The sequence below is a fragment of the Larimichthys crocea genome, chromosome XXIV, assembly GCF_000972845.2.
Source record: "Larimichthys crocea isolate SSNF chromosome XXIV, L_crocea_2.0, whole genome shotgun sequence".
Classification (NCBI taxonomy): domain Eukaryota; kingdom Metazoa; phylum Chordata; class Actinopteri; family Sciaenidae; genus Larimichthys; species Larimichthys crocea.
Window position 1 is genome coordinate 13312561 of NC_040034.1, and position 26198 is coordinate 13338758.

General features: G+C 44.1%; 1 protein-coding gene across 1 annotated transcript in view; it reads right to left on the minus strand.

Moving 5' to 3' along the window:
- Positions 1-182: 182 nt before the first annotated feature.
- The window catches only part of LOC104926559 (cysteine rich transmembrane BMP regulator 1 (chordin-like)), a 31550-nt gene continuing 5534 nt past the window's right edge, over positions 183-26198 (minus strand). Inside the window, exons 4-15 of the mRNA XM_027274681.1 lie at positions 19294-19536; positions 15784-15963; positions 12279-12482; positions 11202-11330; positions 10672-10825; positions 8148-8269; positions 6790-7008; positions 5504-5719; positions 4132-4353; positions 3167-3289; positions 2649-2827; positions 183-2362 (exon numbers count right to left, since the gene is read on the minus strand). Coding sequence (XP_027130482.1) covers positions 2168-2362; positions 2649-2827; positions 3167-3289; positions 4132-4353; positions 5504-5719; positions 6790-7008; positions 8148-8269; positions 10672-10825; positions 11202-11330; positions 12279-12482; positions 15784-15963; positions 19294-19536 — 2186 coding nt within the window. The 3' untranslated portion in view covers positions 183-2167. The remainder of the gene's footprint in view (positions 2363-2648; positions 2828-3166; positions 3290-4131; positions 4354-5503; positions 5720-6789; positions 7009-8147; positions 8270-10671; positions 10826-11201; positions 11331-12278; positions 12483-15783; positions 15964-19293; positions 19537-26198) is intronic.

Consider the following 26198-nt stretch of genomic DNA (forward strand, 5'->3'; position numbering starts at 1 on the left):
AATATAGCAGATAGAAATGGTAAATAGTCTACAATGTACAGCAGCTTTGGCTACCAAAGGTTCATTTTCAAAACAAACAAAAAAAAATCTCAAACTATAGTATTAATAAATAAAGCTATGTGAAAAAATAAATAAGGTACTCTTCTGTCCTACTAATTTAAACTACTTTTTTTTTTCCTCTCTTTTTTTTTTTTTTACACATAGAAGAACAAAGAATTGCGTAAGCTTTTACAGTCGCCTCTTCATTTTAAAGCACATGGTCATGATTCAAACAGACACAAATCTACAGAGTTACTAAAACACTTCAATTATAAATTGGTCTCCAACCAATTTTGGCATCAGAATGGTCTTTGTATTGAGATATTGGTAATGGATCGACAACTCTTTCCTATAAAAAACAAAAAAAACAAACCCAGTTTGTTTCGTAATCCTTCCCCGTGCTGATCAGATTGGTACAGAGCCTCTAGCTGCAACAGGGTGTTCACTTGAGTGGTTTAACATCTCTGCGAGCTCAATATGACTATCAAATCCCTGATTAGGGCCTTTATCCCTCCAAGAATTTTGCAGTGTGCTTTCTGAAAAACCAAAAAAAACAACAGAAAAGTGCTACTTTAACATGCTCTGACTTTCGTAATGTGTACCATTATGTACAGTTATTAGCGAGTTCCTCTCACACGTACGTACTTAACGTATCCACATCACATAATTCACTCGAACTCATCAGATGCTGTACAACACAATCTGTTCATCTTAACAGTGGATGAATATATTACTGTTTTTTTAGATTCCTTGATATGGGCTAACAGTTATTAAATGAAAACAAGATATCGACAAAGAAAATGCATTAAGGCTATAGAATTAAGGCTTTAAAATGAATCATTACTATTGCTAACATTCGGTGTGAACAGTAGCACCACACAAACACACACACACGCACGCACATACACAGCTGTGAATGAAGTTATGAAGTGAGGCAAGGTATCAAAGACATTCCTCGTAGGTCCAGATGAAGAGTCTGGCACCATTTTGTCTCTGCTGCAGTCAATAAAATGATATTCTTCCTGGATGAACATCGCTCCACTTCACCTTCAACTCTGGTGATTTTTGAGATGATGAAGTACGACTGATCCCTTCTGGAAGAGCCGAGGTCGGGTGAAGCTTAGTGAAAAGACGAAGACGGTTGGCTACTGTATTGCGGGCGAGTACAGAGAGGGAGAATTCACACATTTCATTTTGAAGAATTGCGGTTTGTTGTCGCGGGTTTTCTGAATGGAATGGCTCGGGTCATTTGAAGGTAGAAACAAGGCTATTATTTGGGAAGCGTGTCCTTCCTGAACGTGATCGGGGGGGAATGTTTAGACTGGCATTTTCAAAATGTTTCAATCTGGCCCCACAGAGACACCCATAATAAAAACGAGAGGTGGCCAAATACAACACTACGATACAAATACTGTAGAAATATACAAAAACTAAGATGGAAACCACACATTCTAAAGCAGGGATTTGGATCTTGGGGTCTATATAAAGCCTGTTCGCTTGGTATGATTTGGCTGCTGAGCCCAATGTGATCCAACTGGATTATCAGTTCCTTTGGCTTCCCTGCTGATGAAAATGATTACATCCATGAAGCATGATGAAGCTAAACTCCAGGTGGGGGCATCATCCTCTACACCCCCTTTAAACTACAGCCCAAACCCCTGTTCTAAAGCTTTTAATGCTCCTTTTATTGCCTCAAAGTTCCAGTTTCAAAAGGAGGCAATAATAAAACAATAATATTACAATGTTCACAGTCAAATTCTGATTCTGACAGAGGAGCCTCTCTGGCTGCCTCCTTCTCTGTTTTAAAGCAGAGCCTAGAGTGGCTGTGTCCTTTATATGTCCATGCATCCGTCCACCTCCCAGCATCTCACTCCACCCAAAGATCCAAACACAGAAGAATATGACTTATAAAAGAAACAGAGGTTGCTTGCTTTGTCTCTTGCAGAGAATCCTCAGTTTTACTGTCACGCAGAGAGAGAAGGGTGGGAACGGCGTCCAAGGTGTGTGTGTGTGTGTGTGTGTGTGTGTGCACTGTTGCACTAATCACCTTGGATACAGCAGTAAGAGAGAGTGGGAGGTGCTGGATAGCTCTGATCTACAGGGTTTGTTTTGTGGTGTTTTTTTTTTTTTAGCGTGACGTCCAGTCGTTGCCCATGCTCAGCTTGGCCCGGGGGATGGTCATCTTGTCCACGCAGGTGGAACTCATTTCTGGAGAGAAATGGATGATGCCGCAGTCGTTCTTCACATTCTGAAACTTGTTCTCCTTGGAGGGCTCCATGTAGACCACCGAGTTCTTGTTTACGTGCTTCTTTAGGATCACCGTCTAAGCAAGGAACAGGAAAAAGAACGGAATAGTTCAATTCTTGACATCTAGCTTGCACTTGTTTGTTCTGTCAAATTCTGATTTTCTGACACTACAGTCTCATCTCATGGTAGTTGTAGATTTTTATGGTGGGACGTGACCTTGTTCCAGTTGAAAGTACAGGGCAAGGAGAAACTACATGAATCCTCATGTCATGACAGTTTTAGTACTCGTTGTAGCAGAAGATCAAGGACCGTTTTTTAGCGAGTTTCAGAAATAATGAGCCGATTTACAGATCAGTTCTCACCTTCTTTGGTGCGCTGTAGCAGGACATCTGCACCCACTTCTTTTTCTTGTTGACGAGTAACGCCACGATGAGGAAGATGATGATGGCGAGGAGGAGACCTGCAAGGATCCAGGCTGCTGATTGGTAGATGAGGGCCATCTCTGTTTGGCTGGGGTAATTCTCGCCTAAACTTGGCTCATCTGTGGTACACGGATATCATCGGTATTTGATATTGGTCATACTGTGCTCCCCCTATTTACCAAATCTGAACTGGAAACAGCATATTTCTCTGCTTTGGGCAGATAACCCGACTTAGTATGTGACTTCAAGAGAGATCCGGTTTGGCCAGTGTTTATCAGTGCTGTTTTAGTTCAGCATGAGTTAATATCATATCAATAGCATCTCAAACGCCCTATTAGTATAAACATTTACAAAGATTGGCAGGGAGAGTACACACAGTGATGCCAATAACTAGGTTGGGGTTACTACTACAGAGTGTATGAAAGAGAATATGGACGGATGATTTAATGAGGGGGTACCTGTATCAGCAATGATGGGTGGTACAGTGACGGTGGTGATCCACACTGCACTCTCCACTGTAATAGTGACTGTTTTCTTGGGGGCATTAGTAGCCACCATCACCGGCACCGATGTTGTAATTTCTGTTCAGACAGGAATAAGATCCATTAACGATATCATCGGTGTAACACAAGGCATTCCAGACATAAACATTTCTAACGGTGAGTTAGTGTATGAACTGCCTGCTGTCTCACTCGATAAGCTGTGTTTATAGGAACGGTCCTCTTAACTTCCACTGTACTGCTTTGTCAAGGCATTACGCAAAAAGCTCTGTTTTCCACCGGGCAAATAATAAAAACAAAGGCTACATATCAGGGTGAACAATGGGAGCCTATGCTGAGGTTTTCCTCTATAGGAAAAGCTGACATGGAGCTTTGCCTTCCTGTGCCGCCACAGAGAGAGTGTTACAGGCCGATTCAGCCGGGGACAGGAAACACGTGTGAATGTGCGGATGCTCGAGGAATGTTTTTGCTCTTAGCGGACCGTGTGTGTATGTCACATGGAATGTTGTTGCGAATCGTGTTTGCCTATGCAGCGCCAGAGTGGCTGTGTCTAACGAACAAACACATACACACACACACACATTCAGTCTGGAAACCCCTCAGTTACGCCCTCTTTTTGACATGTAGCATTATGAATTATAAGTTTCCCAACAACAGGCTCTGCCTTGTTCCAGTGGTACCACTTATTGTAAAAAAAAATAAAAAAATAAAAAAGGATGGTAGTTTTGCACAACGCTGACAGTTCTTGTTCTCAATTTGTGGAAGTGTTACACAAACTGCATTTAAGTATGCAATATAAACCACATTTAAAATGTATAAACTCAGAGTTAAATATACTTTTAGGGCAATAAAAATAATCAAAGATGAGTCTAAATACTTATAAAGGCAGCTTTCTTTTGATTGAGGCGCACCTAAATACTCACCGAGACAGTGTGGGCAGCACTGGCCCTTGCGTAAGACGGGCACCCGGCAGTTGGCAGCGGGACAGTGCTGAGAGAAACACTGAATGGTGCCGTTGTTGCAGGTGCAGCTGGTGCAGGCGTTGGCTTTCCAAGAGTCTCCTGCCAGCAGCACGTCTCCATCGTTGGTTATGCAGTACTCCTGTTGGCTGTTGTTCACCGGCAGCAAGGGGCTCAGCGTCTCGTCTGTGGTTGCACACAGGTACAAGCAGGTTTAATAATGAAAATACTCAAAGGTAAAGGTAAGACACGGGGCTGTGTGCTAGGTCATGTTCTTAGCCTCTTGTCTTACTTAATAGGACTTGGCATTGTAAAGGTTATGGCCTAAGTTTAGCTTGTGGAGAATTGCCATTTCCGAAGAAAATACCTAATTTTGTCTGAGTTGTATATAGCTACATAAACTCCTGCATTTACCATTGCTGTATAACATCTCGCAAAAGTTAAGGGGCCTTTAGGGTTACGATAAAGATAAGATACTTTACTCTATGTTCTGTACGCAAACGCAAGTGACTCCATATGGCAGATGTCCGCTTATCTCTCTCCCTCTCTCTCTCATCAGACCCCTGCAGGCCTGAGATCTATGGCCTTCTCATGACCAAAGACTTAGTTAGCATGTACACACTGCACTAACCCACAGTACACATACATCATAGGGCCTGTCAGTGAGATGTGTATTATTCCCACATTCCTGGTGACCAGGCCCATACATATATCAAAGGCTGGCCTCTGACAATCTGCTTTTGTGAAGGGAGATGCAGCGATAAGGCAGGCCGGCATTCTCAAGGAGCAGCTCCCAGGCGCAGTCATGCATTGCTGATTTGTGGGCCTCATGCTTGGGAGTGCTTGGGATATGTTGATTCTACGTGTATGAGAGAGGCTAGAGTGTTTGGGTACAGTTGTAAATAAAATATGCGTGCGTTTTTTTGCGTTCGCCTAGATGTTTGTGTCAGAGGTTATTCCCATAACCGGAGGGATAGCACAGATTGAGAGAAGTCTGTTTCATTCTTGCCTTTCCAGCTATGAGAGAGTTATGATGACCCTCCGGTGTGGGCCGCTGGGTGAAAGCAATCCACATGTGTTGCTGCCTGCCTGGAGGATCACTGTGTAAACCCAACCGGTCTTGGCTGGTTTCTTTATGAGTCTGTGTGCCTGACATAAAACTGCCCGACAGAGTGCAACATGCAAGACCTTTCAAAACCACATGCTGATAGCACATCCAAAACAGCTTTGTACTTCTCTACCCACTACCCCAACATCTGATGCCCCCCCCTACACACCCTGGGTCTTTTTACAAAATTACCCCTGCTTCCCTGTGCACTGGCCTTGTTCTTATTACCTGGGCATACGTGGCAACAGGTGTCCTTGTTCCTGATTGGTGTCTGACAGAGAGCCGGGGGACACACTTCAGTGTCACACAGGACACGTCCCTTCCTACAGGTGCAGCGTGTGCACTCGTCCAGGTTCCAGGTCTCCCCCTCCACATAAAATTCTCCCCCAGGTGCTCTGCACACCACCATGTCCATCCCCTCTGGCTGACCGCTGCCTGACTCATCTACAGTAAAGGAGGATGGAAGAAATGAAAGAGAAAAGTCAGGTTTGTGTTCTGCTATCAGATTCACATTCTGATCTGTCACAAACAAACATTCATTTAACAAAAACTGCTACATGATGAAGTGAAACTAAACATATGTTACTAGAGTTAGAATGCATGGGAAGACCACTATCTATTAAAGAAAAGCCTCGGGCAGTGTAGGATGGTGTCCAAGTTTTGTTTTGACACTAGTTTTAGTTGAAAACATCTTTCTGTACAGCGGAATATCCGACATCTGCAAAGAGTTAGGCTGTTGTCCCTTGACTGCAAAGTGTGTGTAGCTTCTGAAAGTTGTAGACATTCTTTCACTCCTAAATATTTGAACAGCCAACTGAGTCACTCCTCCATAAATATCCCGCATGAGTCGCAGGGTTTGTGGATAAAAATGTGTGGGTGTGGATCAGTGTGCCTTCCATTTTTAGAGAAGCAGACAGAGACTGTGTGTTTGAGAGTGTTTAAGTGGCCAGTAAGTCTAAAGCCTAAAAGCTAGCTAATGATCCAAAGGTCTCGCTTGAATGGTTGAATGGGCTGTTTGGGGACTGTGTGCTGTGTGTTGCCAGATGTGTGTGTGTGTGTGTGTGTGTTTGCGTCCACGTACTATGTGTATTAATTGCAGCTAATTTTCTAAAAAGTCATCGAGAGACACAGTGAGTCATAAAAACATTTTTTTCCAGATGCGTTGAGGGACCTTCAGTGTATTTATGGTTCCTCCATTGAGAAGAGAAAAACTGATCTTACTCTAGCAGGAGAGTTTCTTTTTTTAAATGAGGAGAAAATTATAGAGCATTATTCCAGTTGATTACAACTGTTTTTGTAGTTTTGCCATCATTAGTATTGGAACTGTATTACTGAGTACTTGCTGAGATCTGGAACCACGGCAACAATGCAAAAGTGAGTTCACTCAGTCTTGGTGATAGTCCCTTTTTGCGCAGGAAAATGTTGCATGCAAAAGTATATTCTCATCGTAACAATTAACCTGGTGAGTATAATGTCTGTATTACCATTAGGAATAATACGTTTTTACGACATACCCTCACACGTAGGGCAACACTGGTCAGGCCTCACAACTGGATGAGAACAGCTGGGCACAGGGCAGGATATGAGCACACACATCTCCCGTCCGGAGTGGCAATAGCAGTCACGGCAGCCGTCATGCCAGCCGTCACCTTCCTCGTATCGGTGCCCGTTGGAGGTGAGGCAATAGTTGGGCATTGGTGATGGGGCAGTGGTGCTTGGGACGTGGCCACTTTCTAGAGACACAGGCATGGAAGGCACAGACATTACAAGGTGGCTCAGGACTTGTAGAATAGCTGCGCAAAAAATTCAAAAAGCAACATAGCCTGCCCTGGCAAGAAACCTTGTAAATTCACTGTGGAAATTTCATTAAGTGCATTTATGATTTACAGTAAAAAGAGCCAGTATTATTGTCTTAGGTCCAATTTCATTAGAGGCTAAAGTGAAAGCTAAGTGGTTATGATTCCATCTACTGGAACATTCACCAGCCAGCAATGTTTGATCTTCCTTTATTGCGTATATATGTCCCAATAGTCAATTCATAATCCAGCCACAAATAAAGTTTAATGAATTTCCCACGATTTCTGTCAACTGACAAAACTAAAGGGGCGATATTGCCAGTAACTAGACTCTAGTGTGTGTTAAACTCAGCATGGCTCTTAAAGCTTGTAGGGATCCACTGGGCTCTGGAACAAAGGCAAACACAGTTAAGTGTGTGATGCTGTGGAGTTCAGGAAAATATTTAGCTGTCTCCTTTCCTTATTGCAAAACATAACTTCCAAAAAGGTTTTCCTATCCTTAAATATTTTAACACACCACAGAGAGGCTGATACCAGAGTTTCATAATCAGGTAAAGAGCAGTTTATTTGCAGTGGGTATTGCTCTGTGGGTGTTAGTCAAACAACCAACCGAGTATATTTGAGGCTGAAATATTTATAATACAGCTAAATTGGCAAAATAAACACATCACATAAAAAGTGGTGGAGCATAAATATGGCATCTAAATACTTGCCTTAAACTTAGAGGCTGAGGGTATCTAATTAGAGTTGCACACACAGAACCCTGGATAAAGCTAAACATCGACATGAACCAAAATAAGCAGACATAAAAGTCTCCACAGCGGAGCAGCAGAAGGTCACAGGAAATCAAAGCTGCAGCTTGGTGGCAGAAAGTCAAGTCCGCTAACAGAGCCCTCCTATCTCCTTCCATCCTATACCCTTTATACTGCTCACAGCAAAGACCTTGCCATGGTCCATCATGGGGTCACAGGTCTTCAAAATCTCATTAGGGATCATCCTTTGGGGATATATTTTGTACAATTTGGGCTTATTTTGGATATTTTATATCTGGGGTGTATGCATGAGAGTTCAGTTACCTTTACACATGCAGATGGAGCAGCCCTTCCTGTTCTGCCGATAGCCATCGCTGCAGTGCTTGTCACAGGTGAAGGGAGGACACTTGACACAGCGGCACATCTCACAGCCATGCTTGTTCCTCCTGCAGGTCAACAAACAATACACCCAATGAATCACACACAGATACAACACAATTGCATGAAGGGTACGTCAGGGAGTAAACAATGCCACTCCTGTCCAGCTCAAACAAGAAATCTCCAAGATGAAGAGGAGTGTATGGAGCAACATGGTGCTGTGATTGAGTGAAACCCAGATGCTCAAGTCTGGTATAATCAACATCTGGACCTGCTTTCCCCCTTCTCTTTGTTAGCTGCCCCTAAAGAAGGCCAAATAAAAAGGGCAACACGTGAGATCCCTGTGGTTTGCACATCATACCAAACGAAAGACTCTAGATGGAGCAATCTAAAGCCAATTCAGATGCTTTCAATTCACCCTCCTGCAATCCTTGCACACATAAAGAAGCACCAAAGAGGTATGTTGATTGGGGAGTCTATTAAAAGGAGAGAGATGGTCATGTATAAGCCGTTAGCTGATTTGGAAAATAAGTGACAATTTAGGTAAACTGACCAGAAACAAAACTTGAATCCAGTTATCAGAACAAAGCAACATTAAAAAGGGATTTATCTAAGAGAGAGGCGCAGCATTAACAGCAGCGGTTGGAAATAGGCCATTTGGATCCAATTATCTGCCTAATAAAACATGGATGAGCTGCAGGTTGATAAACTGTCAAAAACCAGATGAAAGAATGACCTGCATCTACACTTCTCTCGTTCTAGACTGTCTCTCCATCTCGCCGTCTGTATTCAACCCTCTCTCAACCAACCAGCTAGCCTCTCTCTCTCTCCATTGCCACAAGGTAAGTGATGATACCTATTTTATGAACCAGTGGCCTCATTAGGCCCGGGTAATTACTCGATTAATCTTCATCTGCCAGGTCAGCATAGAAGAAGCTCTCGAACCCATGGACGGGTGCTGTGTCCCATAAAGAGGACAGAGCATGTCGGGCTCGGCAAACAGAGCACCCTATCTATGCTGAAACAGCAATAACAGCTATTGAAACAACATTGTGAGGGTTTGGCCTGTGCCTCACTGTACAAATACAGAGACAGAGAGTGCTGCGACCTTAGAGCAAGGCTTTGTTTAAAGATGGTGTGTGGAATGCCAAGCAGCGCTTTGGGCTCCAGGGGGATAGAGGGGCTTGGGGAGGCACTGGGGGGCCCCCTGGGCCTTGGGACTGCTGGCTCGGCACAATTTCCAGTGTGCCGCAGCTATGATGGCCAGAAGAATGCCATTCGTGACCTGTGAGGTCACAGTGATGATTTTGAGTTATGAGGGATGGCAAACACATCTTCAGTTGTTAATAGCTTCCCCGAGAACGTCCTTCGCGTAGACCGTTAACACAAGAGAGGAATGCTCTACACATGGTTACACGTAGTTTACGACGTTTACGTTCATCCTGCTGTGGAGGACTGTGCCTTCAGTTTTGGATATGTACATTACAGAACTCACAGGATGTCATCAATACAACCAGTATAAACACAGAGATCCTTTGTGCCTTTTGTTTCTTTGTGGTGGCTGCAGATCCTGTGTGAGAAGACAGATCTGCATTGTAAGGCTGGCAAGCTCTCAGAGGATTTTAGACTTCTGAGGGTAGCTAAACAGCTGCTTATGGAGGATAAAGCCAGGACTTCCTGCTCTTCTTTTCCCCAGAGGGTCCTCTCCTCTCCTCTCCTCTCCTCTCCAGACATATCAGTCCCATCTTGAGCCCCGGCTCCACAGAGCATGGTTGAGATACCAGAAGAATCCCAACTGTATAGGTTTCATAAAGGCTGCTTTTGTCCTGATGTGTTTTTGATCGTTGTTTTGAGACGAAACGATGATTTATGAAATGAGAGTGGTGCCTGGGGACTAAGAGTCCCGGTGAGAGAGCACTTCCAGATGTTTGATTGGGTTAAATGGGATTAGGAGGAAAGGAGCTGCAGGGGGCTGAGGGCCTTGTGAGGACCTCACACTGAATTACTCACACACACACAAACATGCACACACTCTCTCACAGATTTAGAGACCTGAGACTGGCCACCAAGGTAGCTCCTTTGATCTCGGATGCAAAACTACTGTACAAGAGCCTGTTCTACTTCATTTCGACCAGCACCTGCCTCTGGGCATCACTTAAAAAGTGATTGAGCTGCTTATTGAACCAAACTTATTTAAATGCAGGATGTGCACTGAGGGGAAAATAACAGAGTTTAAGAAACACAGCCATTTTCCAAGGTGTAAAACTCCTCTCACTGACACAACAGGGTTTTCAAAGACTTAGATTTTTCTGAGTATGTGAGTGCAAAGTGCGTAGTTTCCTCATGTACCTGCATGTCACGTCACTGATAGCTACAGATGCCTTCAAAACAGGCTGAAAACACGGATGACAAATGAGTGTAGGTGGACTCTGGGGGATAAGAAACCCACGGGTTCACTGAGTGTACTTACACATATCCATAAGGGCAGGTCTTAGTGCAGGTCAGAGGTCGGCACTTGGGCATGGGGATGCTGCACTCACACACCTCACAGCCAAAATCATCCCTCTCGTATCCCATTGGGCATTGCAAGGAACAGTATTTTCCAAGGTCAGGGCAGGAGTCATCTGAAAGAGTTGAGGGAGAGGTCATCCTAACATGGGCACAACAATCCATCAAAGGCAAAGGCATGAGTTGCTACGGGGCTGCTCACAGGAAAATTCTTGTTACAGAAAGCCTTGTAAAGACTGCAGCCATGGACACAAATAAGCTGTCACGGATATGAGCACGTCTTTGTTGCTGTGAAAACCGAGCGGTTGTCAAATTTGTTTGACATCAGCAAGAGCAAACAGGTAAATACAGCGTCGTGTATCCATCATTTTCAATGCAAAACCACAAGAAGCAGCATGTCAGAAGAAATGTATCGTATTCATGCTTCTGCAAGTCAGTCCCTGAAACTTTTAATCCTTTAGGTTGAACAAAAAGTGAGGAAAGGGAACTTACTATTGAGACACTGGCAGAGCAGACATCCATTTTTGTCTTGTTGGAAGCCGTAGGGGCAGTCATTCCCGGACAGGGAGCAGTTTTCCAGCGGAGGGCACAGCATGGGGCTAACGGTTTCATAAGAAGGCTCTAGAGAACAAAAGAGATGACATTGCATTGGTAAGAACATTGCATGAGAGCAACAGTGTTCAAAGTATACAACAAAGACCAGACCGTGATTTCTTTTATGATTTTCTTTCTGTTTTTTATATACAGTGTGTGCTGGGATCCCCTCAGGTGTAATACCTCATCTATGCTTTTTGTGCCAACTGTAATAGCTACCCATTTACACCGCTCTTATTTTGGAGTAAATAGTAATTACAGATAAATGTAGAGCAATTACACCAGGGTGGATCGCACTGTAAGAGGGATTATACCCCTCTGCCTTATTGTGTGGAACTGCCTCCCATTAATAAGGTGAATGTGTCTAAAGAGCATGTTTCAGGTCTAGGACTACCAGTGAAGATAATAGTGTGTCCCCTGGACTGGAGTCAGACTATAGCACTGCCCACCCAGATCCTCTTGAATGAGGGCCAGCTTTAATGTGAAGCCACAATAAATGAGCACAGTTTAAGAACAACACATCCATGCATCATGGCTATTCCCATCAAACATCTCTTGCCACGTTCAGAGGGAGGAGCAGCCCAACGAGCTGTAACTAATTACACTCACAAAAAAAAAAAAGGATCCACTTCAATTATGTAGCCCTCTGCTTTAAAAGCACGACACAGCCTCGCACACACAGGTGGGTCTCATTTTGGCGGGTAACAGTAATAAAGGAACACAAAGAACCCTACAGCTTGAAGAATGCTCCATGGCCTCCCCTTTAATGAGCCCATGCCGACATGGCCTCTGTAGCAAAGCTGCGGGGACACAGGAGCCTCCTACATGTGGTATGTGGGATAATGTATTGTGCTCTGCCTTGCTGAAAAACCAGTTGCCCTCCAGGGACAAAATAACTCTAAGAGAAGACAGAGATGAGGTGTGTACCTTTATATAGATATGAGCAATAGATTAGATATGATACATTCGGTGTACCTTCACAGAAGGGACAGCACTCCCCAGGGATCTTGACAGGGTTTTGGCAGCTCTGTTTGCAGGCCATAGCAGTGCAGTGCGGTTCTCCATCCACGCACTGGCAGAAGGTGCAGTCGTCCTCTTTCCACTGCTCCTCATGGGCTCGCAGTTTATTATTCACCCAGCAACTGGCTTTGGTGCTGTCCACGGACAGTAACTCCACATCTGAGAGGAAAGAAAGACAAATATTGTGGGGTAAGATAAGAGGAGAATCTTTGAAAGTCACATATATAGTTTAATTTGGCTGCCATGAATGGGATTTAAAAGCTGCAGTCCAGTGTATCTTATACCTCCTCTACTGTAATTGAATTAACAGGAGACAGAGCTGATGGAAGCAGGATACTCCATGAGGGAGTTAACAAGATATGGAAATTGGCTTGTCACCAGGAGCTATGTATGAGAACACTGTTGAATTTAGATTACTTATCTACATTTATAAGTGGGGAGAGGTCCCTGGCTGTGTGACAACATACATACTGATTTAAGTTGAAATGAGACAGAGTTTTGGGGCATCGCAGTGTCGTCCCGAGTGAGATTTGATCATTGGAAACACTGCCAGGATGAGGACATTCATAACTGCTGGTCTCCACGGTGTCCACTCATCTATTGGCTGGATTCTTGAAGTCATCTATGTGAGTTTTAGCTGTGACCTCAAAGGTCAATACCATAAATTTTACTCCAAAGCAAAGAAAACACTTAAAGAAAATGTTTTGATCTGTAGCCATTAGTTTTACGTAGGAACCATAAAGTTTGGGACAATTTAAAAGCCAATCTTTGAAACCATTCTGTTTAGCTTGAGGTGACGTAAGATGCCTGAGCCCAACTCTGAGAGTCGTATTTTTTATTTACTATAAACAGTTTTAATTGTTTTTGTTACTCTGTTTATTGGTAACAGAGGCTGGTAAAAAGGAGGTCCCAGCGTTCTCTCTGTATGTCGGTGTGAAACATAGTTGTGTTTGTATTTCTGTGTGTCTGTATGTTTGGTGTGGCTTACTCAATGTGTCTCAAAGGCAGAGAGGGTGTAGTGTATACTGTGCACAGGAGTCCTATCAGATCACACCCGAGTTTTGGCTGCTGAGGTTCCGTCCATGTGGCTGTAATTAACCTGAACAGGATCTATTTTTTTCTTCCCTATTCTCGCCCTCTTTCTGTCATTGTGTACACCTCACGTATGCTGCACCATGACCCTTTTAATGAAACTTTGTAACTCCATTAACCTGGGGATTCATGAGTGACAGATTTAAGGAAAAACAGGTGATGCAGTACAGGTCCACATATGACTATTCTTTTGTTTCCAGTACAGGTCAAGCTCCAAAAACCCTAAAGCCTCCAATTCCCATAATGCTAAAAGTGATAACATCTTCCAGTTTACTTTCTGTTAAAACAAGTCCAAGCCAAGATTATAATTTAGTAATTTCACATGCTTGACAAAGCTTCTCCAGATCAGTTTTTATTGGCACGGAATAATGGCTCAGGAATTATCCCATGAGGACACAATCACAATACGTTTTCCCAGTATTGTAAAAATGTATCAAGCTGTAGATTTAGCATACTTTAAGCATTAGTCACAATATCTATCCAGTCGGTCTTTGTTGGAGGCTTGGTCATTTGCCTCTTACAGCTTTATTGCTTGCAACTAATAGTATCTTTAATAGATATTTGTCTTGCATCAATAAATGAGCTGCAAGATTGTCAAAATACACTGTAGAGGAGCAGACAACTCAATCCCCAAAGATGTTCTTTATCACTCATATTGCTTCCTGCCGGTCTGACCGGATGGTCGGGCAGATCCAAAATATGTTGAAATGATCTTCCCGCTGGGAGGCGGAGGGGGGGTTACAATGTATCAAATCGATTTCAGCCAACAGAATTCTCTCCAAAGATCAACTAATCTTCCCCTGAAAGTTTCCTGTTGTCCTTATATTTATACATGTGAATAAATATGTGAATTAATTGGTATCATATTTCTCCATAAATTGTATCTCATTATTGAAATAAGCCCTAGTTTGTAAATACATATAATATAAATGTACCATATAACATAAATAATGAAATCTGAAATCTATAATTAAACCTACATTTATTTAATTTTTGGTCCCTAAGGACACAAATTGATCTATTATTACCCAGCAGATAAAGAGCAACTATAGCATTTATTTGTAGTCACATTTCTGGGGATCTGACAAATCTGAGCTCTGCTTTTAGTCTCCGCCATTTAGAAAATATCTCTAAATACTGCACTATGTTCACCAGCTAGTTGCTAACTTTGTCTGATGGTGGGAAAACAGAGTGGATTGTTTTTTTTTCCTTTTGTTGCTTTATTAACAGTGACAGCTGGAGAGATGGGCAGGAAATGCAAGGTAGAGAGAGAGGGGATGACATGCAGCAAAGGGCCCAGACCAAAAGCTGGACCATTATGGAAAGGACTCAGCCTTGATACATGGGGCACACACACTCTACCAGGGCACCCGCAGTGTTGTTTTGTTTTGATTTTTTTTACTGAAAGCAGCTCCCTGTCCCTGATGAGAATAATGATGCACCCAGCACTGATGAGAGTGGTAAGCATGAGCCAAAACAGTAAAGTCATGGGCTGATCCCATTAATCACAAGCAACAACAACCTTTCACATTAAACATTTCATTTGATCATTTATTTGTCAGTCATTTGATCTATTGCTAACTTAAAAATATTGATTAGTACAGCTTCACAAGTATAATCACCAGGTAACCTTAAATACATCTCTTAATCCAGATTAAGAGTATTACAGCCAATGTTCTCCGCAGTGAGCCATGGAGTAAGTAAGAGCAGCTTTCCATGAGAAAAAGATGAAAGCATTCCATACCATCTCAACGCCTGCATATTCCAGGTGTATTTCCAACTCTGAGCTAACATGATCTCCTATGCAGTGTTTGTCTTTTCTACTTTCTCTTCATGTGCCCGATCAACTGTAGTCAAGGCAAGGAGAGGCCAAAACGGTCTCCATCCACTGGCTTCTGGCAGACTGTAATGTGGTTGCCATATGCGCTGCAACCCCAATTTTTTTTCAACAATCTTCACATCAGAGCTCTCTACCTGGTTTTGAGCACATGTGTTTTTGCGAGCAAAACCCCCTATTAAGCCAGAGCCAGATATTACAAAGCCAAGCTGTGCACTCTCAAAGAGAAATGGCTTCATAGTGCACCTCCAGGTATGTTAACAACTGTGGAAGCTGGTTATAAGAGGAAGCCATTAAGGTAGGGTCACTAGAGGTAAGTTTCGGGCAAGTTAGGTTTTAATATCACCTCTAACTTTCCTGCATCTACTTTGCACTCTGCCAACTGGCCGCACAGGCCTTCTCATCGATGCCACGTCACCAGTGAGTTAAATCTTCAGACACACAGCTAAATCAGAATCTCACAGGTTTAATACTGCAATGTTTGCCATATCCTAAGAAAATAATGGTAAAATAAAAAATAAAAGCACATACCGAGGCAGACAGGGCAACACTCGCCCTCAGGAATGTAGAAGTTTTCACAGTCCAGTTCAGCACACTCGGCCTTGGAGCAGAATGAGATTCCACCGCGGCACTGACACAGCCAGCAGGGGTCCATGCGGTACACCTCTCCCTCGGAAAACTCCTTCCCATTGTGGACACATTTGGGAGACACTAGAGGGAGAAGAACGACGAAACTAATAATCAGACAGATGCTGTAAACCATAAACTCAACACCATGTGGGGATGATAATGCTTAACACACTCTGCGGTTGATGAATAGGGCACTGTGCTCGGTCAGGTGTCCATCACATTTGGCAAAGATTAACACAAGAATTTTCTCCGCTTGACGATATGACCGAAGAAAATGCAGGTTTTAATCACAAATGTCAAGCTTGATCAGTGAGATAATTCAACAACTGTATACAATCAATTACAAATTCATAAACATCCATTCATTTTCTTCTATTGATGGAAATGTTTATCTGAACCAAATGGTGTTGAGGTCGACACTTATGGCTGAGGTTTAGCCCGTGGGGTGGAATGGCATTTATCAGACAATGAAGCCAAGTCCATGAGGAGGAATTTCACAGGGATCTATCAAGTCTTGAAAAGGCGTTGGACTCTTGCACTGCAGAGTAAAAGAAAACATTAGTGGGTCTGAGGCTTTGGCAGAATCTGGGCTCAGTGTGCTAGTGGCAGGTGGAGTAAATCAATGCTCTGGCGAGCCTTTCCCAAAAGCATCCAAACACTTCGGACTTCTTTTAGTTGTCCCTCTACTATTTAATAAAATTAGCTTAGTTACGGCACCCTTATAAAACCAAGGCCTGGTGTGTGTAGACAGACGGGACCAGTAAAGCAAGAATACGTATGGGAAAACCTTGATCTGCCTGTTGCACACTTGGCACTTGAAGTGTGTGAAACCATGCAAGAATGTATGAGTTTATAAAAATTAAAAAAAAGGTTAAAACAATTTACTCAAAATGAAACAAATATGATTAAGTATTGAAAATTAATGGTGTCTGTTTTGTAGCCAAAGGACCAGGAAGATTACAACATGACATCTCTATGGTAATGCCAGATTACACATTCAGCTGTACCACAGTGGTTTGTGTGACTCATCATTCTAAGATCTTAAGTAACCACACAGTAACTTTTAATCAAACACACTCCAACATGAGGGAAGTGAGGCAATGTGGTTATGTAAGAAAGTCTTCAGAGTCAGAGGAGTAGCTACACTAGTTAGACGAGTAAATGTATTGCACAGATGCAAACAGATGTGGGGGCCTGCGGTTTCTACAAATGAGAGTGGAGGTTACGGCGGCATCTGTACGCCATGCCTTTGAGTGCAGACTCAAAGTGTCTGCGCCGATGACCCCATGCCTCTCGACAACGAGCCCTGCACTCTAATACAAAGCAGGTGGGCGAACAGAGTTGAAAGTAGAGCGGGGATTTGTTGATCTTTTATTCTCTTTCTCTCTTTGCCATTTTTCTGTTTGAATTCTTCCGGCCCCTTTCTCTCAGTATTCCTGCCATCCTGCTTCGCGTGCAGCAAAACCAAGCAGAGAAAATGCAATAAGTACTTTAGTTGGCCGAAATCAAAAGGCATGGCAACGTTTTTTAACGCTCACAGAGGCAATAGGAAGTCACATGAGGGGATGCTCACGTGTGATTTCCGCAGTGTTTGTTAGCGGTAATCCCTAAAACAACTTGCGGCACAGAGGCTAAATTCCAGTCATGTTTTGTGATGTTCAGTCTTCTCTAAATTGAGATGAAGATTGGACGTGGAAATGGATGACCCTAAGCATGTTTCAATCATTCATAATGGGCTGTCATACTGGTGCGTCTTGTGGTTTACAGGCAAACAGACAAAACCAGAGGAAAACATGACTTTTCTCAGAGAATAATAGTGACGACGGGATTAAAAGACGATATAGAAATAGTTCAACTTACTAGTGACTTACGTCACTAACATAACCATTCATCAATCTCTGAGAACATAGTTGTATGTTTAGAACAAACTCTATCTGAACTGAACCGTCAGTGTGGTGATCTCACCGTACGATCTCAAAAAGAACATTGCAGTCCTGAACCTGATGCTGCATCCAGGGGACATATGCAGAATATGTGCCAGCTAAAGTGTTGATAAACAGCAGACCACAGCTAAACACGATCAAACAGGATTATCTGTGACATCTGATGACATCAGATCAGTGGGGTGTTGCCAGGTTTGGTTTGCCAGCCAGTTACAGCCGTTCTCCAACCAACAGTGGAAAGAGTCTACCAACGATGGAGGCCAAAACACACAGGTGGGATTTGTTGTCACTGCACAGAGTGACCCTGACTGAATATGAGCGCTCAGCCAAGTGGGCAGTGGAAACAAGTTAATCAGTATAAACCAGACACCAAGGCACAATATGGGGGCCTGCAATAGTGTCTTCCATTAGAGAAAGTATGGAATTTGAAAGCCTTTACATGTATACAATATAGTATTTGTTGCTAGTGCTTTGCGGGCCTCTGCAGGACTGGAAAGGTGACTAGTGTGTGTCCTTTTCCATGTCCCTGTCTATGAAGCTTTCTGACACGGCACGCAGTCATGCAGGCCTAACGGACGGTAGGGGCAGCACAAAAGGCATCAAGCCCCAGGCCCAAAGAGCAGCAGACACTTGTTATCAAAACACTGATCCCATGGCCCCCACGGCTGCCATTCAGCCCCCGCCGGCCTGCCGGACTCGATTACCCTCCCCACTGGCAGACTGGAGGACATAAAAAGCATTCCCATCAATGAACTGTTGAACCTTTTCCCTTTGGATGTGTGACCAGACAGGAACCCTTTGACACTGCACTTCTGTTGAGCAAATTCATAGCCTAAGCACTTTTCTGGTCACTGGGCTCGTTAAGTCCATTAATTCCGGGACACGGCGCTCATTTATGCATGTGGAGGGGCCAGAATGGGAATTTGTTCTGTTGGTAAAACAGCGAATATTTGTTGGGAGCGCAGAGTAAACAGACCAATACCACAGGTCCCCTCCCTGCCTTCCTGACTCTCCTGGCTGCTTCTGGACCACGTCAGAGAGAGCTGAGGTCTCTTTATATGATCAACATCTGCTCTCTCTCACTCGTCTTTCCTCTACCTCTTTCTCATCAGGTGAGAAAATGGTGCACAAGTATATTTCAATCTGCTTTAAAGGATCCATTATATTTAATGTCCCTTCAGGCATTAGAAATATTTATGGATACACCCCTGACAAAATGTCTTTGAACCATGGTCTTAACCCTGGGAGGCGTTGGCCAAGCCTGATAAACAACCCAACAGTAATTATCCAATCAGCAACTTTCCTTTTCATCTGTGGACATTTAGTCAGCAGGGAGGAAAGCCTTACTCTGAGGAAAATAATTGCTTCCTCAAAAGGCGATGAATCTCACACCAACTGTGCCATTTCTACCCCCAGTGGGAGACCAATCGAAAAACAGATCGTGTAGTGTGCTGCTCAGCGTAATCACCTTTCTGGCACTCAAAGACATCACAGCAGTCTCCTGGCTGACCGCTGGCCTGGCTGAGTGGCACGGCGCGCTGTCCGCTCGGGCACTGGGGCTTGTGGCAGGCACGGAGGTCACAAGTGCACTGGGGCAGTATGGAGGGGCAGCAACCAGCAGGGGGCGTGTAACTCTTGGTGAGGACTGAATCTTTGGGGCAGGAGGGCACCTGCAGAGCAGGACACGTCACCCCAGCACACCTCAGCTCCTCTGAAACACATAGACATAGGTACACATTCACGTTATCATACAGGAGTATATGCAGCATACAGTGTATGCAAAGGCAATGACAAGTACAGATCTTTTTAATTTTTCATCATTCATACGTTCAGTAACCACCTTCAACTGCTGGAGGCTCTGGCAGTGACCACACTGCTCTTGCAAAGGAAGGAGTGTGCTTGCACGTGTGTGTGTGTGTGTGTGTGTCTGTGTGTGTGTGTGTGAGGGCCACCTCCTTGTCGTGTCAGTTGAGCCACTTTAGAGCAGCGCTACTCGTGTTACGGTCTAAAAGCTGAGTTCACACAGTCACCTAACACAAACTCTGTACACAGTCATCAGATCCCCACTTCAGCCCGTGACAGCTTCACAGCATCCTGTCAGAGAAGTGAGAGTGGCGCTCTAGACACGACAAGGCTCTCCGCATATCCTGTCTATGGGGCCTCTGATCCCACCCACCCTGGCTCGACTGGCTCACAATCCAAACAGCCCCTCACGCTCTAAAACCAACCATTAATACCAGCCAACCTTCAACAGAGCTTTTCTTCTTGCCAGTGTAGAATCTCCCCTTCACTTAGCATACCACGATGTGTTTGTCTATGCATTTGGCAGAGCCAACATAATAGCTCTGATACCCCTTGTTAGGGGGGAAAGGGGGCAGGGGTACTGAAAATCTAGGCTAGGGGCTCAGGGGTGTATTTTGGAGCCAGTTCAGGAAAAGAAAAGTGGTGCGCCCCTCTGTACATTGTATGAGAACAGTAGCTACCTTACAAAGATTGGATTACCCAAACCAAAAGGACGTGTTTATTTTGGTTCTCAGTGTCACTGTAATGTATACAGTGCAGGCAGAAGAGAAGGATCGGGGAGGGCAGACTCAAGTCCTGTCCTATAATTGTCAATCACTAAGTAATTCCCCAGATCCCCTGCTGAAAGCACCATAAACACACACTTTGTAGCTCTTTGACAGCTGAGAGGAAGAGTGGAAAGGCAGCATTAACTAGCACAGAAATTATGGATGAGAATGAGGAAAATCTGATAATTACACATAATAATTTAAATCATCACTGACATTTAAAGGAGAAGCTGTGTCAACAAATCACTGCTTTATAAGAACGTTAAATTAAATTGATTATGATTTAGTTATTCGGGATACTTGACAATCTTTGCATACATATGGTTTTTGAGGAGAGGGAATGATACAGGCTGGTTGCGTAACAGCGCTTAGGGTTTTGGTACTGTTTCCAGAAGCTGAGTTTTGTTGATGGTCTTCCCAGACTGGTGCTGGCTCCACAACGCAACACGAGTCTCTCAGAGGATGTGCCTCATCCCTGACATTTGAAGACCCGTAAGCTGATCACTCTGGGTTTTGCCACAAGATGGGGAAACTGAACCAGTGAGCAGTTCGGGGTCCAGACGTATACTTCCCCTGATAATGGTTCTACTCTGCCAGTACTCAACTCCTGAGCTGGACCTCTTAGTCGTACTGTATATTCTCACCCATATGAAGTCTTTGGTCTGACCTGATGCTCTGCTGGCACTGCAGCTTAAGTAGCCGTTTGATGTCTACCTGACTTAGAATAAACACGAAGGAGCGGGACTGACTGTGACTGCTGTATTTTGGTGGGTGGGGGTAACGTTTCTGACAGATGAAATTGAGGATAAGGGAAATGTGGATTTTTTTCTGGCTCCAGATAAATAGAGCAGGAGTGTGAGGTATCTGTACTGTACTGTTTACTCAAGCAACCTGGGAACAGTGAGGGCCGCCACAAAGCTCTCATTGATAAACTCCGTAGCTGAATAGTGTCATAGAAAATGAGGGGAAAACCCCCGAATTAAGGGAGGCTACTACCCTTTTAACGTTTTATGGCCTAATTCCTGTGCTGGAGTTAAATAAACTTCAGTTGGAAACGCTGATTGGCGAATGTTTTACTTCCAATAAAGTCTAACGCTGTCTGCTGCTGCTCAGTTGAAGACTGGTTTTGCATATGAAAACCTCACAGTGTTTAAAGCCATAGAAAATACCCTGGGACGATCTTGCACAATGTTCTGCACTGAAAAACACTTTCTGTGTATTGTATGTATCCCAGAGAAGGCTGATTACTCTTTCAGTTGTTATAATGGCTGGGGTTAGAGTGCGCTGGGAAAAGCAGCTGGCAGACATACTATTGTCATTCTAATGAATACAATTGTATCCATCCATGGAAATGGTCCAACCCTTTCCAATTAATATAATTTTCTTGCTGGCACATTTATAAGCACAATAGGCAGACAGGGAGGATGGAAAAAGTCAGCAGCAAATGGTTTTTATCCTGTGCTGTTTGTGTTCTATCTCTGAGCATAAATGGATGTAATTAGTGAGTCAGCAACCACTGAACCAATCTCCATATCACAATGGTGGCCATACTCCAGCTTGCACAACACAAAAAACCTGTTTTGGTATGCTTGATAAATTCTCTGCAGATTAGACAGCACTGTAAGATGACAATGAATGGAAAACCTTTAACCTCAATGCGACAATACACGGACACAAGACACACACCTGACGCTGGTCTGGAAGAGGTGGGATCCGGAAATTGCTTCATTACCACAGAATAGTCTCTTTTGTTAACAATACATATTTCTGGCATCTCAGCAGCTCATTGAAGAAAGAAAAACACCTCCTATCTAAATGGGTTTTTTCTTCTCTTCAGGCTCCAGTACAAGGAGCGCAGTCTTTCCCCGAACCAGAGCGGCTCGGCCAGGCAGAGGAGGCTGTGTTGACAGCCTGAGTTTACTCATGGAAAAAGCGCACAATGTGAGTTCTGTTCACCGACTGACTTGGAAGCAAGTCAGCAGAGAACAAAGCTGTCTCAGTCCAGCTGCCCTCCGTGGGTTTCTGGTCTGTCCTCAGGTTTTATAAAGTTGCTCCGCAAAGGGACACATCAGGGCCGTCTCTCACGTAAAGCCGTGGGGGCCTGGCCCAGTGCCCACCAGCAGTTACAGCTGAGAAAGTCAGCATTGTTCACTGTGTGTGTCAGCGTGTGTGAGTATATGTGTGAGGACCGCGGAGCAGGTCTGGGAGGGGGTCCAGGCCAAAAGGCATAGACAGGGTCACCGGGAAGAAACACTTGGTGGGAACTTCACACCATGGTCAGAAGCTTGAGGTAAGCACGCAGCAGTCGGCAGGTCGGCATCTGCTGCCTGCACGTCCTGCTCTCTCGCTCTTTGGCTAAATATTTGTATTGGAAGAACGTGATCTCAGTGTCCTAAGTAACACTGCGGCAGCTGTGAATGAGCATGTTTGGATGAGGTAATAAGAATGTCCACATGTAGGTGCACATTTGCACATAGACTTTTCATGTATGTGTTTTTGTGTGTGTGTGCATAGTAAGTGTACATTGCATTCCAGTGAAACACACCCTTTCCTTGCTGTCACATGGTCAATAGGATTAGGCCAATGACATAGAGTTTGCGGGACTTCTGTCTGGCTAAGGGGCCTGTCCCTCAGACAGAGATCAGCATGCATGGTCATGATATAGTATCGCTACATCTACCACAAAATGCATATGAAAAGGGTGAGCATAGACTGCTCGGGGAAACATAACTGAACAGTTGTCACATGTACTGTCACTCAAGTACTTAAAAAACCACTTAGCCCAAGCAAATTTAGAAAACACATCTACGGGGGGCCTGTGGTGTAGAAAGATGTTGCATAACTTGTGGAAGAAGCCAGAGTTATGTATGGATTTTGGCCATATGGATCTGTTCCCTTTCAGGGGAAAAAAACGGGAAAAGAATGGCTGATGATGGGAGAAATGTGCCTGGGAACAACAGGGGTTGGCTTAGGATGCAGTCAGAGTGTCTTTGATTTGTTAATGGTTATGGTTGGGTCAATAAGCTGAGGCTTTAGGTCTAGATTTAGTGAATGGAGTGAGGGTTAGAGCTGGACATGCAGGAATGGTCTAAACCTTCATGTGAATGTGTGTCTTGGCTTTTCCTGCTGGCCTAATGCTGGCTGGTTTGGTTAGCGGCTGACCATGAGTAGTGAGTGGGCTGACAGCAATCCCAAAATGCCTTTAAGGGAAGTTCTTTGTTTCAGTCACCACACAAGAGTTTTGTTACCCCCCTTTGAAATCACTACCCACACACGAGCAGCTTGCAGGGTACAACAGAGGCCATAGCTTCCTGCAGACGACACACAGACACACAAACGCTGAGACGTCTCACGCCCCTGCCAGCCAGTGGTGGTCTGGCTCGGTCAGTAATAGCTCTGCCACAAAGAGGCTGCAGCCGAGCAGAACTAACAGTCCTTTCACAAGCGCAGAGAGAGACAGGACGGAGGTGGCAAAGGTGGGCAAGTAAATTTGTGGGAGCATGGTCAGTTTGTGCAATGGCATCATAGTGGGCACTGCTTCCTCGTCTGATGAACCGCCTGTGAACTTCCACATGCCTGTGAGTAGATTTTATACCCTGCTATGCTGACTGCTTCAGCATAGCTTTGGTTTTCAACTATCACTATTTCTGAGGAAATGTTAGTATTAAGTGATGCCAGTATGTATGAATCACCTAAACACTCTGTTAATGGATGTTGCCTGTTCCTGTCAGTGAGCAACATCAGGGGAATTCCTCTAAAATAGCAGTTAGGGGGCTTATCGTGAATGAAATATGTAAACCATCCTAGAGTGTAGAATTACCAAACACCACCCTCCAAAGACCCTGGGGCCTGTACTTGACACAAATACCTCAACAAAATGGCGTGTTATGATTTCCTATCTTCCTGTGTCTGCCTTCCCCCTCCCTCTCCTACACTTATCACATCCTCTTTCCCTGACATGTGGGTAATACGTCTGGCACACCATGTTGCTTCTGATTGAGTGTTTGCGGCCAAATTACATCAGCGTCTTGTACACAAGCAGAGTACAGGATCCCGATGAAACTGCGAAAGGTAACATTAGGTGATTGAACACCAGCTGTGGTGAGGTAGAAAGGATGTTGAGTTTTACCAGATCACAGTGAGTCACAGCAGAGGGTTGAACTGACAAGCCCGCTGAGTGCGTCAGACAGAGAGTGAGAGGCCAAACCGTTACCATGTGTGAGCTTACAGAAGAGTCTACGCTCCAGCTGATGTGTGAGAAGGATTTTTTTAAGTGTTGGGAAACAAGATTTGCTTTAATGTCCCGATGCATGTGAAGACAAGTGCCGCTTTCATGCCCTGAAAGCAGGTTTACAGACTTTCACACACTGGCAGGGCACAGATCTAATGACTGCTTGTGTCAGGACAACAAGCCGTTGATGGACATAAGTCTCTATGGAGTCCAACAGGACTGAGTGAATAAGACCCTAAGCACAGAGTCCCAGTCTGGTCACAGAGGAAGTCCCTTCTAACGACAGACAAAGGAAAATCTCTGTCGAGACATCTACACAAACAAGATAATAATCACACACACACACACACACATGCACAAACACAGACGCAGACACGCATGCTCACATATAGTCTCATCACACGCGTGATGGTATATAAACACATGGAAACGAGTGTGCATCTTTCCACATGCGCATGCATACTCGAAGACATAACAGACACACATCCTGGTCTTACTTAATGAGGGGCCATCACAAGGGTGTGGGTGTGTGTGTGTGTGTGTGTTTGTGTGTGTTGCAGTGAGAACTCATAAGCTGCTGAAAAATGTTGTTTACAGTTTTCACTGGTTTAAAACTGTCATCTGTTGGGGTCAGGTTTTGAGAGAGTTACACTGAAGACAAACAGTAGATCTTTCATAGTAAAACTGGACTTCAATGATACACCCACAACAGTCTAATGTTTGATGAACACACTTCCTGTGGGATTTACTGAGTAAATGGCTCAAGACATGCTCTGTAGTAACCTCTGTTATTGGCAGACTAAATAATCTAAAATATGTTTCCATGGCACGTTCCTTAAGAGCTGTTCATCATCTGAAATGTCGGTTGCGAAGAGAGAGAAAGAGAAAGAGAGAGAGAGAGAACCTTGAGTCAAATGAGAGCAACATGTGGATAAAAACACAAGCAGTCAGTCACATGATTTGCCTCTTAATCTGTTCACTACAGCACCGAACCAGTTTTATTCAGGTTTACTTTTCCAGTTTTCTGAAGAGCGTATTCAGTGAAGGTGATGAGGTTTACCCAGCATACACAGAGGTTCAGTGAGTTCACTCAGTGGCAGACCTGTTCAGTTTTACAAATGTCACTCAGGAGGCAGCCACCACTTAGCACTCGTCTATCTAGCAGACACCCCGCAATCCAAATGAGGAAACTAATCTCTGCGTGCCAATAACATTTTTCACCTAGAAGTGTCAATCAGGGAGACTGCAGAGACAGCCGAGGTAAACACACATTCTTGTTTTCGCTCAAATAATTCAAATGATCCTCTTTTTAACCTCTTGCACAGGGCAAGCATTCATCTTACACTCTTATACATTTACACCTCAAGGCCTGTGAGGATTTTCGGCTTTATTTCCATCATCAATCTCGAGATTGTAACAGATCCTTTCTCTGTTTTTTTGTTCCTCTGTCAGTCAGATTCACACCTTCTTCCTTTCACTCTTAACATCTTTCCTCCCTGCTTTCTTTTCATGACATCAGTCTTGCCCTCCCTCTCTCCTCCTCCTCCTCCTTTACTTTTCGCACTCGCTGAA